Below are 11,615 nucleotides of genomic sequence, written 5' to 3' on the forward strand. Positions count from 1 at the left end.
ATTGTGCAACCCACAGAGATTTGAAGCTTCATTGATTTAAATAAACGCTCTGAATTTTTTCGATTATTGTATATGTCCTTCAGGCTCATATCTTCCCCCTCGTCGGCTTCCTACAGACAGCAATTAGCCGGTGTGCACTTAGCTATACAGGTGGGTGGGCCGCTGTTTCGGCCGCTCAGGCAACCTGAGACGAGAACCGATCATCCGTTCATAACCCGCATAAATTACAGCCCGCAATGCGCTCTCTGAATATGGTTGAAACCTGAGTATGTCATAAATGGTTTAAGGGGCGAAACACACTGAACAGCTTGTTTTTAACCATCTTCAGGTCTCCATCATCAAACAATGTTTCAAAAGCAAATATTGCTGAATGCTGGGTGAAAGCAGCTTGAACTACTCCAATGAGTCTAACTGGGCAGATGTGAATACAGACCATTTAGAGAACGTGTACAGTTCTACAAAACACTTAAAAGAATAGCTCACCCATACATGAGATTTTGCTGAAAATGTTCTCCCCTTCAGGCTATTCAAGATTCTTTTTTTTTTTTTATTTTTTTTAGATATGTAGCATTTTATCATCACTTGCTCACCAATGGATCCTCTGCAGTGAATGGGTGCCATCAGAATGAGAGTCCAAATAGCTGATTAAAGCATCAAAAACAATCCACAATAATTTTGTCATGAACCATTTTCACTTGTAAACAGTGCTTGGTCAATGCATATTTCTTTCCTAATTCAGAGACGACTTTAACTGGAGAAAGCTATGCTATGGATAGAGAACGCATATTTTAGCCAGAAGCAATGATTTTAAGTTTAAGTCTTAATAATGAATTTTACAAATACAGCCTTTTCACCTTTTGGATTAATCGTGATGTTTTTTTTCAGCTATTTGGACTTTCATTCCGATGGCACCCATTCACTCCACATTAACCATTGGTGAGCAAGTGATGCAATGCTAAATTTCTCAAAATCCGTTCAGAAGAAATAAATTCATCTCTATCTTGGATGGCCTGAGACAGAGTAAATTTTCATTTCTGGGTAAACTATTCCTCTAACTTGTAAATTAATAATAATAATAATAATAATAAAGAATCAAATTATTTCCTAACACACAATTTTGATAACCTAATGTCCTTGCCCAGTTTCAACAGTCCAAAAAACACAGACAGGAACACAACAAATATAGACTAATACAGTTTTTCTTTAATAAATAAAGGGGGGGGGGATTGCTCTCTAAAATGTATTTCTTATTAATTTAAATGACTTAAATGGCCACAAAATGCACTATAGTTTTTCCACAAACTTTTAAATATGTTTGCAAACTGTTTCTGCAAATGCATCTTGTCCAAAGTTCATATCACTTTGTTAGAGAGGATCTTTGGGAACTGAAGGCCCTATATAATGTAACAACGGGCAACAACAGACTACCAGAGATTCCTTAACAGCCTTTTGATTGAGAGATCAAGAGAGCCAGAGAAAATTGCAGCTGTGGTCATATAAAAAGGGGTAAATGTTCTTATTGAAAAGTTTAACCAAACTACTTCATTTCAAAGATGGCACTGAACACCACTTCTGGCTCATATTTCATGATTAACTATCTTCCCCAATGCTCTACCCCAACTGACCAAAAGGCTTTAAGGACTCAATCTCAAGCGTCAGTGTCAGGTAAATGTAGCCATTCCCTTAAAAATGGGAAAAAAAAGGCCTTTGAAAAGTGAACTACAAAATATAAAAGAAACAGACAAATTTAGTAAAAACTTGAAACAAAAATACCACACAAATATGCACTCACAAAAAAAAAAACATTAAAACAAAAAAAGTAATATTCATACGAGTAATATTCAGACCACATTTTAACTCCCTGTCTGTTATTCCTAATCTTGTATCTTTCACCACAAACACACACAACGATCATATCCTGTGCAATGTACTATTCTTCATTAAACCCCAGAAAAAAAAAAAACCTTAATGTGTTCAGTCCAACTACAGAAGGACAGAATTACAGTAACTGTCCCATCACACCTGCAATCTAAATATTATAAATTCTGTGCAGACAGTACACACCAATTCCTGCTTACGGTCATGATATAATTGTCGAGGCCACAAATGAACTTTGTCAAAAGTTTTACTGCTGTTTTCATACTCTAAACAATTGTAAACCTTCTGAAACAGATGAAAACCCCTTTTGTGAACGAAACAGAGAATTGTCACAAGGAGAGTTCGAGTCCTGAGAATAAGTTGAAAGAGACAAGGGAACAAAAATGAGAGGAGTGATCTGGTAGGAGCATGACAAAATGAATGTGCCATCCTAAAAATGGAAAGACAGTTTGAGGAGGAGAAAAGGTGGCCTGCACACATCAATATTTATATGTACACAAAAAACACAGATTCATTCTCTTTTATAGCCTCCTCAAAGCTCGTTTTTTATCCGTTTTCTTCTTTGCAACTATATTAGTATTGCTACTGCTTGTGCCGCTGGAGCTGCTGTTACTTAAATTGTTGGTTACACCATTTGTTGCCAAACCAGGCCCGGCTACACGTTTGTTTGGGTCTCCTGCATGCTTCTTGGGTTGGGGTCCATCAGCGGGCTCTTGAAGGGCTCCTGACGTGCCTCCCATAGCATGGATCTCTGTTAGAAGGTGAGCACGGGATGCATACTCCTTATAGTCCTCCAAAAGTAACCTCCCAGCCTCTTCGTTCAGAGCCGACTCTGGGTTAGGATGGATCAGAAGGCACTTGATGGTCTGTGAAAGAAAGAATTAGAAGGGTGTGGATGATTAATGAGTTACATAATACAGTACTGAAGAAAGGGTACTATTTTGGAAGCTCGGAATGTTTTAATCAAAGATCTAATGGTCACAAAACTCTCATTTCTATAGCCTCTTTATCGTTGTGAAGGTCAAGGTCATAAGCATAATGTGTCCCGGCAATTGTTCCCGGGTCGCTAGATTTTGCCCCTTTCACACTGCCAGTCATTACCCGGAATATGTGTGTGCGTTCACACATAACCCGTAAATGTCCCGTGAAGACACGGGATATCAGGGTGTGACGTGTAATGTACGAGTCAAACGCTAGGCACGTTAACTTTCACTGAAGCTGGCGAATGATCTCAGCTTCAGCGCGGATAGTGAGGAGCTAACTGATCTCTGCTTCATTACAGTTTGCACATATTTTTTTTGTTGCGAACGTTGATCTGCCTTCAAAACACCCGGTAAAAGAGTCACGCGATAACGTGCGTCATCACTACGACACACCCTTTATGGCATTAGTTCTGGCTTTTGTTCACACAGCGCTCGTTCCGGGACTGAACCCGGCAATGTTACTAGGTCCCCGACCTATATATGCGGTCTATCAATAAAAAAAATAAAATAAAAAAAAAAAATTACTAATTAACCATACATTTTTTTTCTGAAATTAATCACGATTAATCCCACCTAACATTAGAATTGTTAAATATACTTTTATTCTGCAATAATTTCACATTCAATCTTCAAATGAATGTACAAACAACATACAGTATATATTTAGTATTTGTTTAATGGCATCTTTTTTATGACCGAAGGCATGTAACACTGATACCAACACTACTGATGTCTCTATGAAAGTTTTTTTCCCCTAATATTTAACCCCAGCCCTAGATTGACTACAGCCATTCAACATTACAGTATAATCAAGAACAATCAATTTTAACATAAAAAAACCTTCTAATTTAAGTGAACTTAAAACAATCGTCATATAAACCAATTATAATAAATGTCTTATTTAGCTACCTGTTCTCTTTAGAAAGCAGGAAATATACAGAAACTGAATAAAAGTTAGCAAACACTAAATTCTAATTTAAATAAAGATTTATCCTTAAAGCGATTTCCTCTTTTTTTCTTTCTTTCTTCTTTTGTTCTTTGATTAACAGATATCACAGCAGCTGTTTTTTTAGCTGCTTTAAGAGCTGCAGCTGCCGAACATGACAGGATTTGATATGCATCATATTTTCTCTAACTCTTTACCTTTTCTGACCCACTTCAGGTTTTAAAGTCTCAACAAATGAGACTTGAATCAGGTTTGTTAGATGAGGGAGACAGTGCTGGGGTGTTCCAGGACAATTTTGAAAACCATTTCAGACATGTTCTTAAATATAACTCACATAACAAATACTAACATGCCTGCACAGTTTAAACGCAGCTTTATTTGCCTTTTTGGTAACTTCATAACTTAACCGACGACATAACTTCAACACAATTTCAAGTATAACAGTTGAGTAGTGTTTTGCATAACTGACACTTAAAAAAAAAAAAACTACATAAATGCTTATACATTTAGGCATTTTTCCTGCATTTTAATCTAGGTTTCACAGGATAAGAGAAAGAGTAAAATGCTACTTACTAGCAATACATGTCTCAGGCCCAGCTCTGCCTTCCAGTCTCTTTTCAGTACATTGACACAGATCTCACCCTTGTGCCCAACATTAGGATGGAAAATCTTCGTGAGGAAATAGCCTCTGGGAGGAGCAGCAGGAAAATCCTTTCCGAGCACCAATCGCATCCGGAACACCCCTCCTGCATACGGAGTTCCTTCTGTTGTGAAACAGGGGAAAAGGTAAATTGTTATGCCATGGTCCTTAAAAGAAAGGAGAAACAACTAATAATATGCACCAATTACCTGGGCCCTCAATGGCAGTGTGCAGCTCTGTGATGTCCTCTTCACTGGGGTAGATTTTGATCCCCTCCGGAGGGTCTGCTGCCAAGGCGGAAACCTCTTTATAGACGAGTCTCAACACTTGAGGAGGCAAGTTCTCCACGTTTGAATTCTCCAAAAATAAATAAAATTAAAAATTGTCAAGCATGTACAGCATTAATTGCTACAAACTGACATTAGCTGGTAAACCTGCGCACGTTCTTAAAAAGAAAAAAAAAAACGACCAAAAATCAATATATCTGTCTCGTTTCATGGCAGCAATCCTTAAAATACATACTTTATTTTCAGTAACAAAGTTAAATGACTCCTCGAATTAAACATGTTTGCTAGTTTAACACCAAACAGTGAAATCTGTTGCATTAGCTCAAGACAGTGAAAAGATACGAATTAGAGTCATAAAGGAGAAAGAAATTAAATCAACTTTATGTGAATGATAAAGTCTTAGTGGCAAATGTATAAGTTACAGCTTGCACCGTCTTATAATACACGAACTAAACTGCTAAAAAGTAGCGAGAATAAACAGAAAACCTATTTTCTCATATTAACCAAACCGTTTGAAGCATCGTTCATCGATTTTCAAATTAAACGTACCATTTCCAGCTGTGTGGGGTTTTCTAATAGCCAGCAAATTTGTCTCAAATGAGAAAACTTGGCTAAGTGCTACCCAACCGATCCGGTGATCCACAACGAGACCGACGGACACCACCGAAGTTGCAATCAATCAAGACTGCAAGATATATTAAGACGTTTAAAGAATTTACAAATGATCAAACCCAATTTCTCACTGTAGTGTCGGTCGACTTGCTAGTGTTGCTACCAAACAAGGCTAAGCTAGCGGTGGGCTTGGTGAGCAATGTAGCTATCTAGCTATTCTCCAGAGCTTTCCCTTGTGAAACTGCTATCCGATGTGGTCCTCAGATGAAACGTGCCGTTTAAAGGTTTTAAAGTCCAATGCGTTGTCAGTTTCATCTGATAAAGTCGGTCTGCTCGATAGCTAACTGCCACCGACGGCTCCTGTAGCCTGTTATCAAGCTAGCAGTCTTTTTGACACAGGAACAAAAATACAATTCGTCTAAGAAGCCGTTCGAAAGAGGTTTAACCAATCAGAGTCTGAGAAGCACTGCACGTGCTCGACAATTAAATCCCTCTAGCCAATCAGAAGCCTGCGTTATGCTGACGTAGAAGCCCTTGGAGACCTCACGGACCACAGAAAGTTGAGAATGCGAAAAATGCTCTTTGGCAATAGGTGCGTTTGAATAACTCATACCCTCCCAAAGGCAGGGACAAATGTTGTTTCAGCTCATGATCCAATGACAGACGTTTAGTGTCACTCTGCAATGTTCTTTATTCAAAGTAATAGGCTACGTTTTTGTTGAATCTAAATCATGTGTAAATCTAGCTCGTTACGATGAGCCATCACTTACTTGCAATTTGTTTTGCAATTCACTTGCAATTTTTTTCACTATAACATGAGTTAAAACTAGTTGTTTTATCTCTTAATCCTTCAATTAGATCGTCATTATAACTGATTTAATTAAGGCAAGCCCGCAAAATGAGTGTCACTCATGACTGAAAACAAATCTGACGTTGACTGAACCCACAAACGACCGATAGAGGGCACCCCAAACCTAAAGCTACGCCTCGTTATTGAAGTTTGGTGTTTATAGGATATATTTTAGGTTTACATTTTTGGTAATTAAAAATCTGGCAGATTGTGTTCACATTATAATATATAAATCTTAAATTTTTTTTATATAACTAGTTAAATTATACAACAAAAACTACGAACATTTAAATGGTGCATAGTTATAAAATAGGAAAACAGTGTCTCTGTTTTATAATATAATGTTTTATAATAATATTATGATTAAATGCTTAATCTTTTACTTTTATGCAAAATATCATTTAATTACAGTACTGTTTACAGCCGGGAATCAAATGTTGTTCTTTACAGAACTTCCCCACAATTATGAATATTTAATAATATATAAATTTCCTTGTCCCACATGAAAAAATTATATCACTTGTATAGGTTTATCAATTTTGGTTATTATAGCGCCCCATGTGGAGCTCACGTGTCCTCATGGATGACCGCACGAGGCGTTACCTCAACGCAACAACAACACAACTTCCGGCCGAGCCTCACGGACGAGAAACAGAAACAGCGTCCTCTTTCCAGAGATCCTTAGCTTTAGTTCTGAACAGGGCAGTTGTAATAGAACAATAAAGATTAGTGTCACGGCACGTCTAAACAGCGTCTGTTTTCTTAACTGTGGATAAATCATTGCACTGCGGATTCTGTCTTCCAGAAGGTATGCTGATGATTGTGATGCATTCAGTCGTCTGCTGTCAGTACAGAACGTGTTGTTGGGCGTACTGAAATGTTAATCGATGGACTGAATGTACTTGTGATGGCAGGGTGAGTATGAGCGAGGGCGAGGTGTTTCATGAGAAACAGAGACTGGAGCTGTGCGCCATCCATGCCTTGAACAACGTGCTTCAAGAGAGAGTTTTTACCAAAGAGACAGCAGATGATATCTGCAAGCGGTGAGCGTTTCATACACACACACACAAACACACACACACAGAGAGAGAGAGAGCGCGAGAGAGAGAGAGTTAATGTCTTGTTCTGTATTCTCAAAGCCAAAGTTTTCTGCTTTGTTTCTTTAGACTTGCCCCACAATGTGTGATGAACCCACACCGCTCAGTGCTGGGCACGGGAAACTATGATGTCAATGTCATCATGGCAGCTCTGCAGAGTCGGGGGCTCGCTGCTGTTTGGTGGGACAAACGCAGGTGAGTGTGACAGCGCAGACCTGCCAACCTATACGCATTTTGCGTAGCGGCTACGCATTTTGACCTCAAAGTACGCTGGTACGATTTGTCACCCTAAACTACGCAAAAATCTAGTTACGCCTCTGTCCACGCGCAGTATTCAAAACAAGCAACAGAAAAAGATGAAGAGTTAAACCAATCATAGCGTCTTTTGTTTGTTTTGCATTTAAATAATTCCTGAGTTTTATTTCTCTCCTAGAAGCCTTTAGTTTATGGTTTCCGTACAAAGGGGTTCGCGCGCGCCACGTCAGATGCTCTGACAGAAAGGCTGTGTGAGGGTGACAGAGACGCGCTGTTTAATGTGTTTGAGATGTGCTGTTTTCCTTCATGCATAACTTGCATTTCACAGGTATATTCTGCATATGTAAATTTTAAAAACCAATGGAAATATTTCCATTTTGCTGTCAGAAGTGCATGAGCTTCTGCTTTAGCGATTCTCCGCTAATCTCCACAGACTTCATTTAGAACGAGCGCCGCAGCGCGCATGCGCGCCAATCAGACAGAGCTCAATGAAATAGGAGCGCAATAACACTTGACTAAAATATACATTTTGCTGAAGTATTTGTAGTTGGACATTAAATGTGACGTAGAATTTTAAACCTACAAGTAAGTGTATTTGTATGATAGCAACTGTAAAGTGTAATGGGGGTAATCAAATAGCCTTTTTACTCAATTAGTCTTCTGCTTTAAATTTTTTGTTGTTGTTTTTAGATTGCAATGTTACAGTGTAATGTGATTTTAACCCGTTTTTGCACATAATAGCTATATGCCTTGATGATTATATTTGTTTTATTTTTTTAATCCAAATACAAAATACCGAGATATATAGGCTTACGTATATATATAGTCTTCCTGAAAATACAGAGATATGAATTTTTTGCTCATATCGCCCAGCCGTATACAGAAGTGTACTGAAGTTTTAATTAAAGTGTGCTGTAGTTTTTCTCTTTTTTTTTTTAATGGCATAAAAACAACGAAATAGCAAAAAATAACTAAATAGTTAAGGTAAACAGTAAAAAACAGTAAACTGTAAACACCCCCCCCCCCCCCCCCCCACCCCCACGATGATGGTACTCAAAAAAAAATTCCAAGGTTGGCAGGTCTGTGGGCCGAACGCTGGTGTGTGTGTTGTTAATAAAAGGTTGGTTGGTTTTTTTCCCCATATCTCTCGTTCACTGTAGGTCAGTACAGAATTTGTGCCTGGACAAAATTCAGGGCTTCATTTTGAATGTCCCGTCAAGGGTATCACTGGGAATTGTGTCTCTCCCACTGAGACGCAGACACTGGCTGGCGGTACGGGAAGTCAACGGACAGTTTTATAACTTAGACTCGAAATTAAAAGGGCCTGCCTGTATTGGCAGAGAAACAGAACTCCGGTAAGACTTACTAAGAATTACTTGTAAATATTATTATTAATTTTTTTTGCATGAAAACAATAGTGGATATGTTTTACACCATCCAGGTGTATACACAGTAAAATGAAATAAAAGAGACCCACACGTTTCCAAATGTCACTGATAATCAGTGCAATGTTGCCCAGACACAGTTATAATGACGCAGAACAAGCTAATTGAATGAGAACAAGAGTAGGACTGTAATGGCAGATGGTTGTTTATATCACTGGAAACAACAGAGATAAGGTCAAGATGGATCACATGATCTGGGTATCAACACACATCTCCTGATTCTGTTCGGATTCGGTTTGATTTGATTCATTAGTTGTGAAAAAAATAAATAAATACAGTTATACAGAGAATCTTATAATCTTCAATAAAACTCACAAAAAGTATTAGCCCTTGAAGTAATCTTGTATTGTTTTTATTGTTAAATAAAACTAAATCTGTATTAAACTAAAGCTAAAATAAAATATAAATATTAGATAAAATCTTCAACTGAATTAAAATTAGAAATGTTGCCTTGACAACTAACTGAAATAATTTTAAGTAATTACGAAATGATATAAAAATGAATATGAATGGTGAAAGCACATTAAAGAAGCACTAAAAATTAAAATAAAGACTGAAAATATAAAAATAAGTCAAAACATTAATTAAAACAGTAACACAATGTAGTAATTCCAAAATAACAGTGGTGTAAAACTGTTAATTCAGTGAAAGATTCATCAGATTGACTAAATGATTTCTAAATGAGTTTGTCTTTTTAAATGATTCATTAGAATGAATAAAAACTGACTCATAAGAGTCATTTGTTCATGAGTCGGACTACTCTGGTTGTGCTGTATAGGTTCATTTAAAAGAACTGGTTCATAAGAGTAATTTGTTCATAATTACTAATGAAAACTTTTTAGACCATGATAAATACAAATGAAACTTGCGTAACTACTTAAGCTAAAAAGATTTTAACATGAGAAATTCAATAACAGAGAATGCCGGACACTTCTGTGCAATTATACGTGAATGAAACCCAATAAATCACGATCTTTGTTTTTATTGATTCTTCATTCTTCCTCCTCACAGGTCATTTCTCACTGAGCAGCTTTCTCAGGATATTGCAGAAATGCTCCTTGTCGTCCAAAAGGAAGTAGACGACGATGGGACGTGGCTGAAACCAGAAGACACCAGGAAGTGATGAAACAGAACATTCTCTCTCTCTCTCTCTCTCTCTCTCTCTCTCTCTCTCTCTCTCTCTCTCTCTCTCTCTCAATGTGGAGTAATGGCAGAGAAAAAGAGAAATACTGGAGCGCCGAAAAGCTTAATGGAGAGCAGCACTACAGGAAGATGCTCACATTCATCCACAGACACTCACACATGAAGGGAAGTCCTAGAGAATGATCTAGTGTTGCTTCATATGAAGGAGCCGTTTATCTGAAGTCACACGGGATGTGCTTGTGGGAGACACTACTATAGCTGTGCTAGCCACGTCACTCTCCTCTTTCTCTCTTTCTCTCCTCTCAGGAACTACTGTCTCTCACTTTATCTCTATCTATGCACTCCACTGCTGAAGTAGATCAAAGATTTGTGTGTCTTTGTAACAACTATGCACAGAAATGGTACTTTAGAATTCAAGTGTGTATTGTTTATTGCCTTTTAGACATTAGTGTACATCTTACTATGCATAAACAAAGGAGATAAGAGATTGTAGCTCTATCTCATGGTCACGTCTTTTACTCTTTCAAGCTGTCTTGCAAACTGCCTCATTTACATCGACTCCACCGAATGGAGGGAAACTGAATAAATTTGATTTGTGTTATTTATTTGAATTTCTACTTGGACTGTTTTTGCTCATGCAGTGCTTGTGTTTGAAATTGTCATTATGGCTACGAACAGTGTTTTGTTTTGTTTTGTCTGAGCTGTTGCTTTTTTCTCATTACTAATGTTTGTTGATTAATGTTTGTTCTGTTGTCAGAGCTGGATTTTAATATCATATAAATGATATTTAATCCAGAGCAGGGTCTGAAATTAACCATCACGTTGCGCAAATATGCCATAAAAAGTGCCCAAAATTAATAAAATAAATGTGGGATTTTTTTATATCCGTAATCTAACATTTGAAAAAATTTCTTTGCATTTTTTTTTCTAGGCTTAATTATGAATTAAGTGTCCCTCTAGACACTGTACTGCACTATAGCTGTCAGATATCTATTGTTGAATTTGTAAAAAAGTTTGTTTTTTAGAGAAGAGGGGACTGGATGACAGTGTTTATTTTAATTATTATTATTTATATACTATTACAGTATTCATATTTTGAGCTTATTTTAATTTTCATATAAAATTTTCATTTTAGGTTTTAGTACTTGTGTTAATAATAATATTTATATTTAGCTTTAATTTTTTTTTTTTTAGCTTTTAGTTTTAAGAATTTTAGTACTTAAACAGTTTGTTGTTTATTTCAGTTAGTTAGTATATATATATATATTTTTCAATAAAAAATATTAATGGTTAACAACACTTATGCATAAATGTACTTAATTTTATAGGTAAAAGCTGTAATTGTAATAATTTATTTCAATTAATTGGCATAAATGGACAACATGCTGCATTTTATATGTTTAGACAGATCAAAAAAAGTTTAAATAACATTTTATGTAATATTTAAAAAAAAATATTACTTAATGTGATAAACCATTT

The 11,615-nt window shown here is 36.7% G+C and overlaps 2 protein-coding genes across 5 annotated transcripts; one reads left to right on the forward strand and one right to left on the reverse strand.

Moving 5' to 3' along the window:
• Window positions 1-2,107: 2,107 nt before the first annotated feature.
• Window positions 2,108-5,763, reverse strand: LOC109049636 (ubiquitin-conjugating enzyme E2 S-like). The gene is made up of 4 exons (XM_019067300.2): window positions 5,284-5,763; window positions 4,657-4,804; window positions 4,381-4,571; window positions 2,108-2,744 (listed from the first exon to the last, which is right to left on the reverse strand). Exons 1-4 carry the CDS (start codon window positions 5,284-5,286, stop codon window positions 2,400-2,402), a joined length of 687 nt encoding a protein of 228 aa, XP_018922845.1. The 5' UTR covers window positions 5,287-5,763; the 3' UTR covers window positions 2,108-2,399.
• A 994-nt stretch (window positions 5,764-6,757) lies between these two features.
• Window positions 6,758-10,741, forward strand: LOC109049644 (josephin-2-like). 4 transcript variants are annotated; one of them, XM_042772146.1, is made up of 6 exons: window positions 6,758-7,004; window positions 7,111-7,239; window positions 7,363-7,488; window positions 8,709-8,903; window positions 10,005-10,159; window positions 10,190-10,741. In XM_042772146.1, exons 2-5 carry the CDS (start codon window positions 7,118-7,120, stop codon window positions 10,114-10,116), a joined length of 555 nt encoding a protein of 184 aa, XP_042628080.1. In that variant the 5' UTR covers window positions 6,758-7,004; window positions 7,111-7,117; the 3' UTR covers window positions 10,117-10,159; window positions 10,190-10,741. The 4 variants fall into 4 exon arrangements, with proteins under 4 accessions (XP_042628080.1, XP_042628081.1, XP_018922852.1 ...); XM_042772147.1 differs by having other exon boundaries at window positions 10,005-10,129; window positions 10,160-10,741; XM_019067307.2 differs by having other exon boundaries at window positions 10,005-10,741.
• Window positions 10,742-11,615: the final 874 nt, after the last annotated feature.

Source organism: Cyprinus carpio, chromosome A16, assembly GCF_018340385.1.
Source record: "Cyprinus carpio isolate SPL01 chromosome A16, ASM1834038v1, whole genome shotgun sequence".
NCBI lineage: Eukaryota > Metazoa > Chordata > Actinopteri > Cypriniformes > Cyprinidae > Cyprinus > Cyprinus carpio.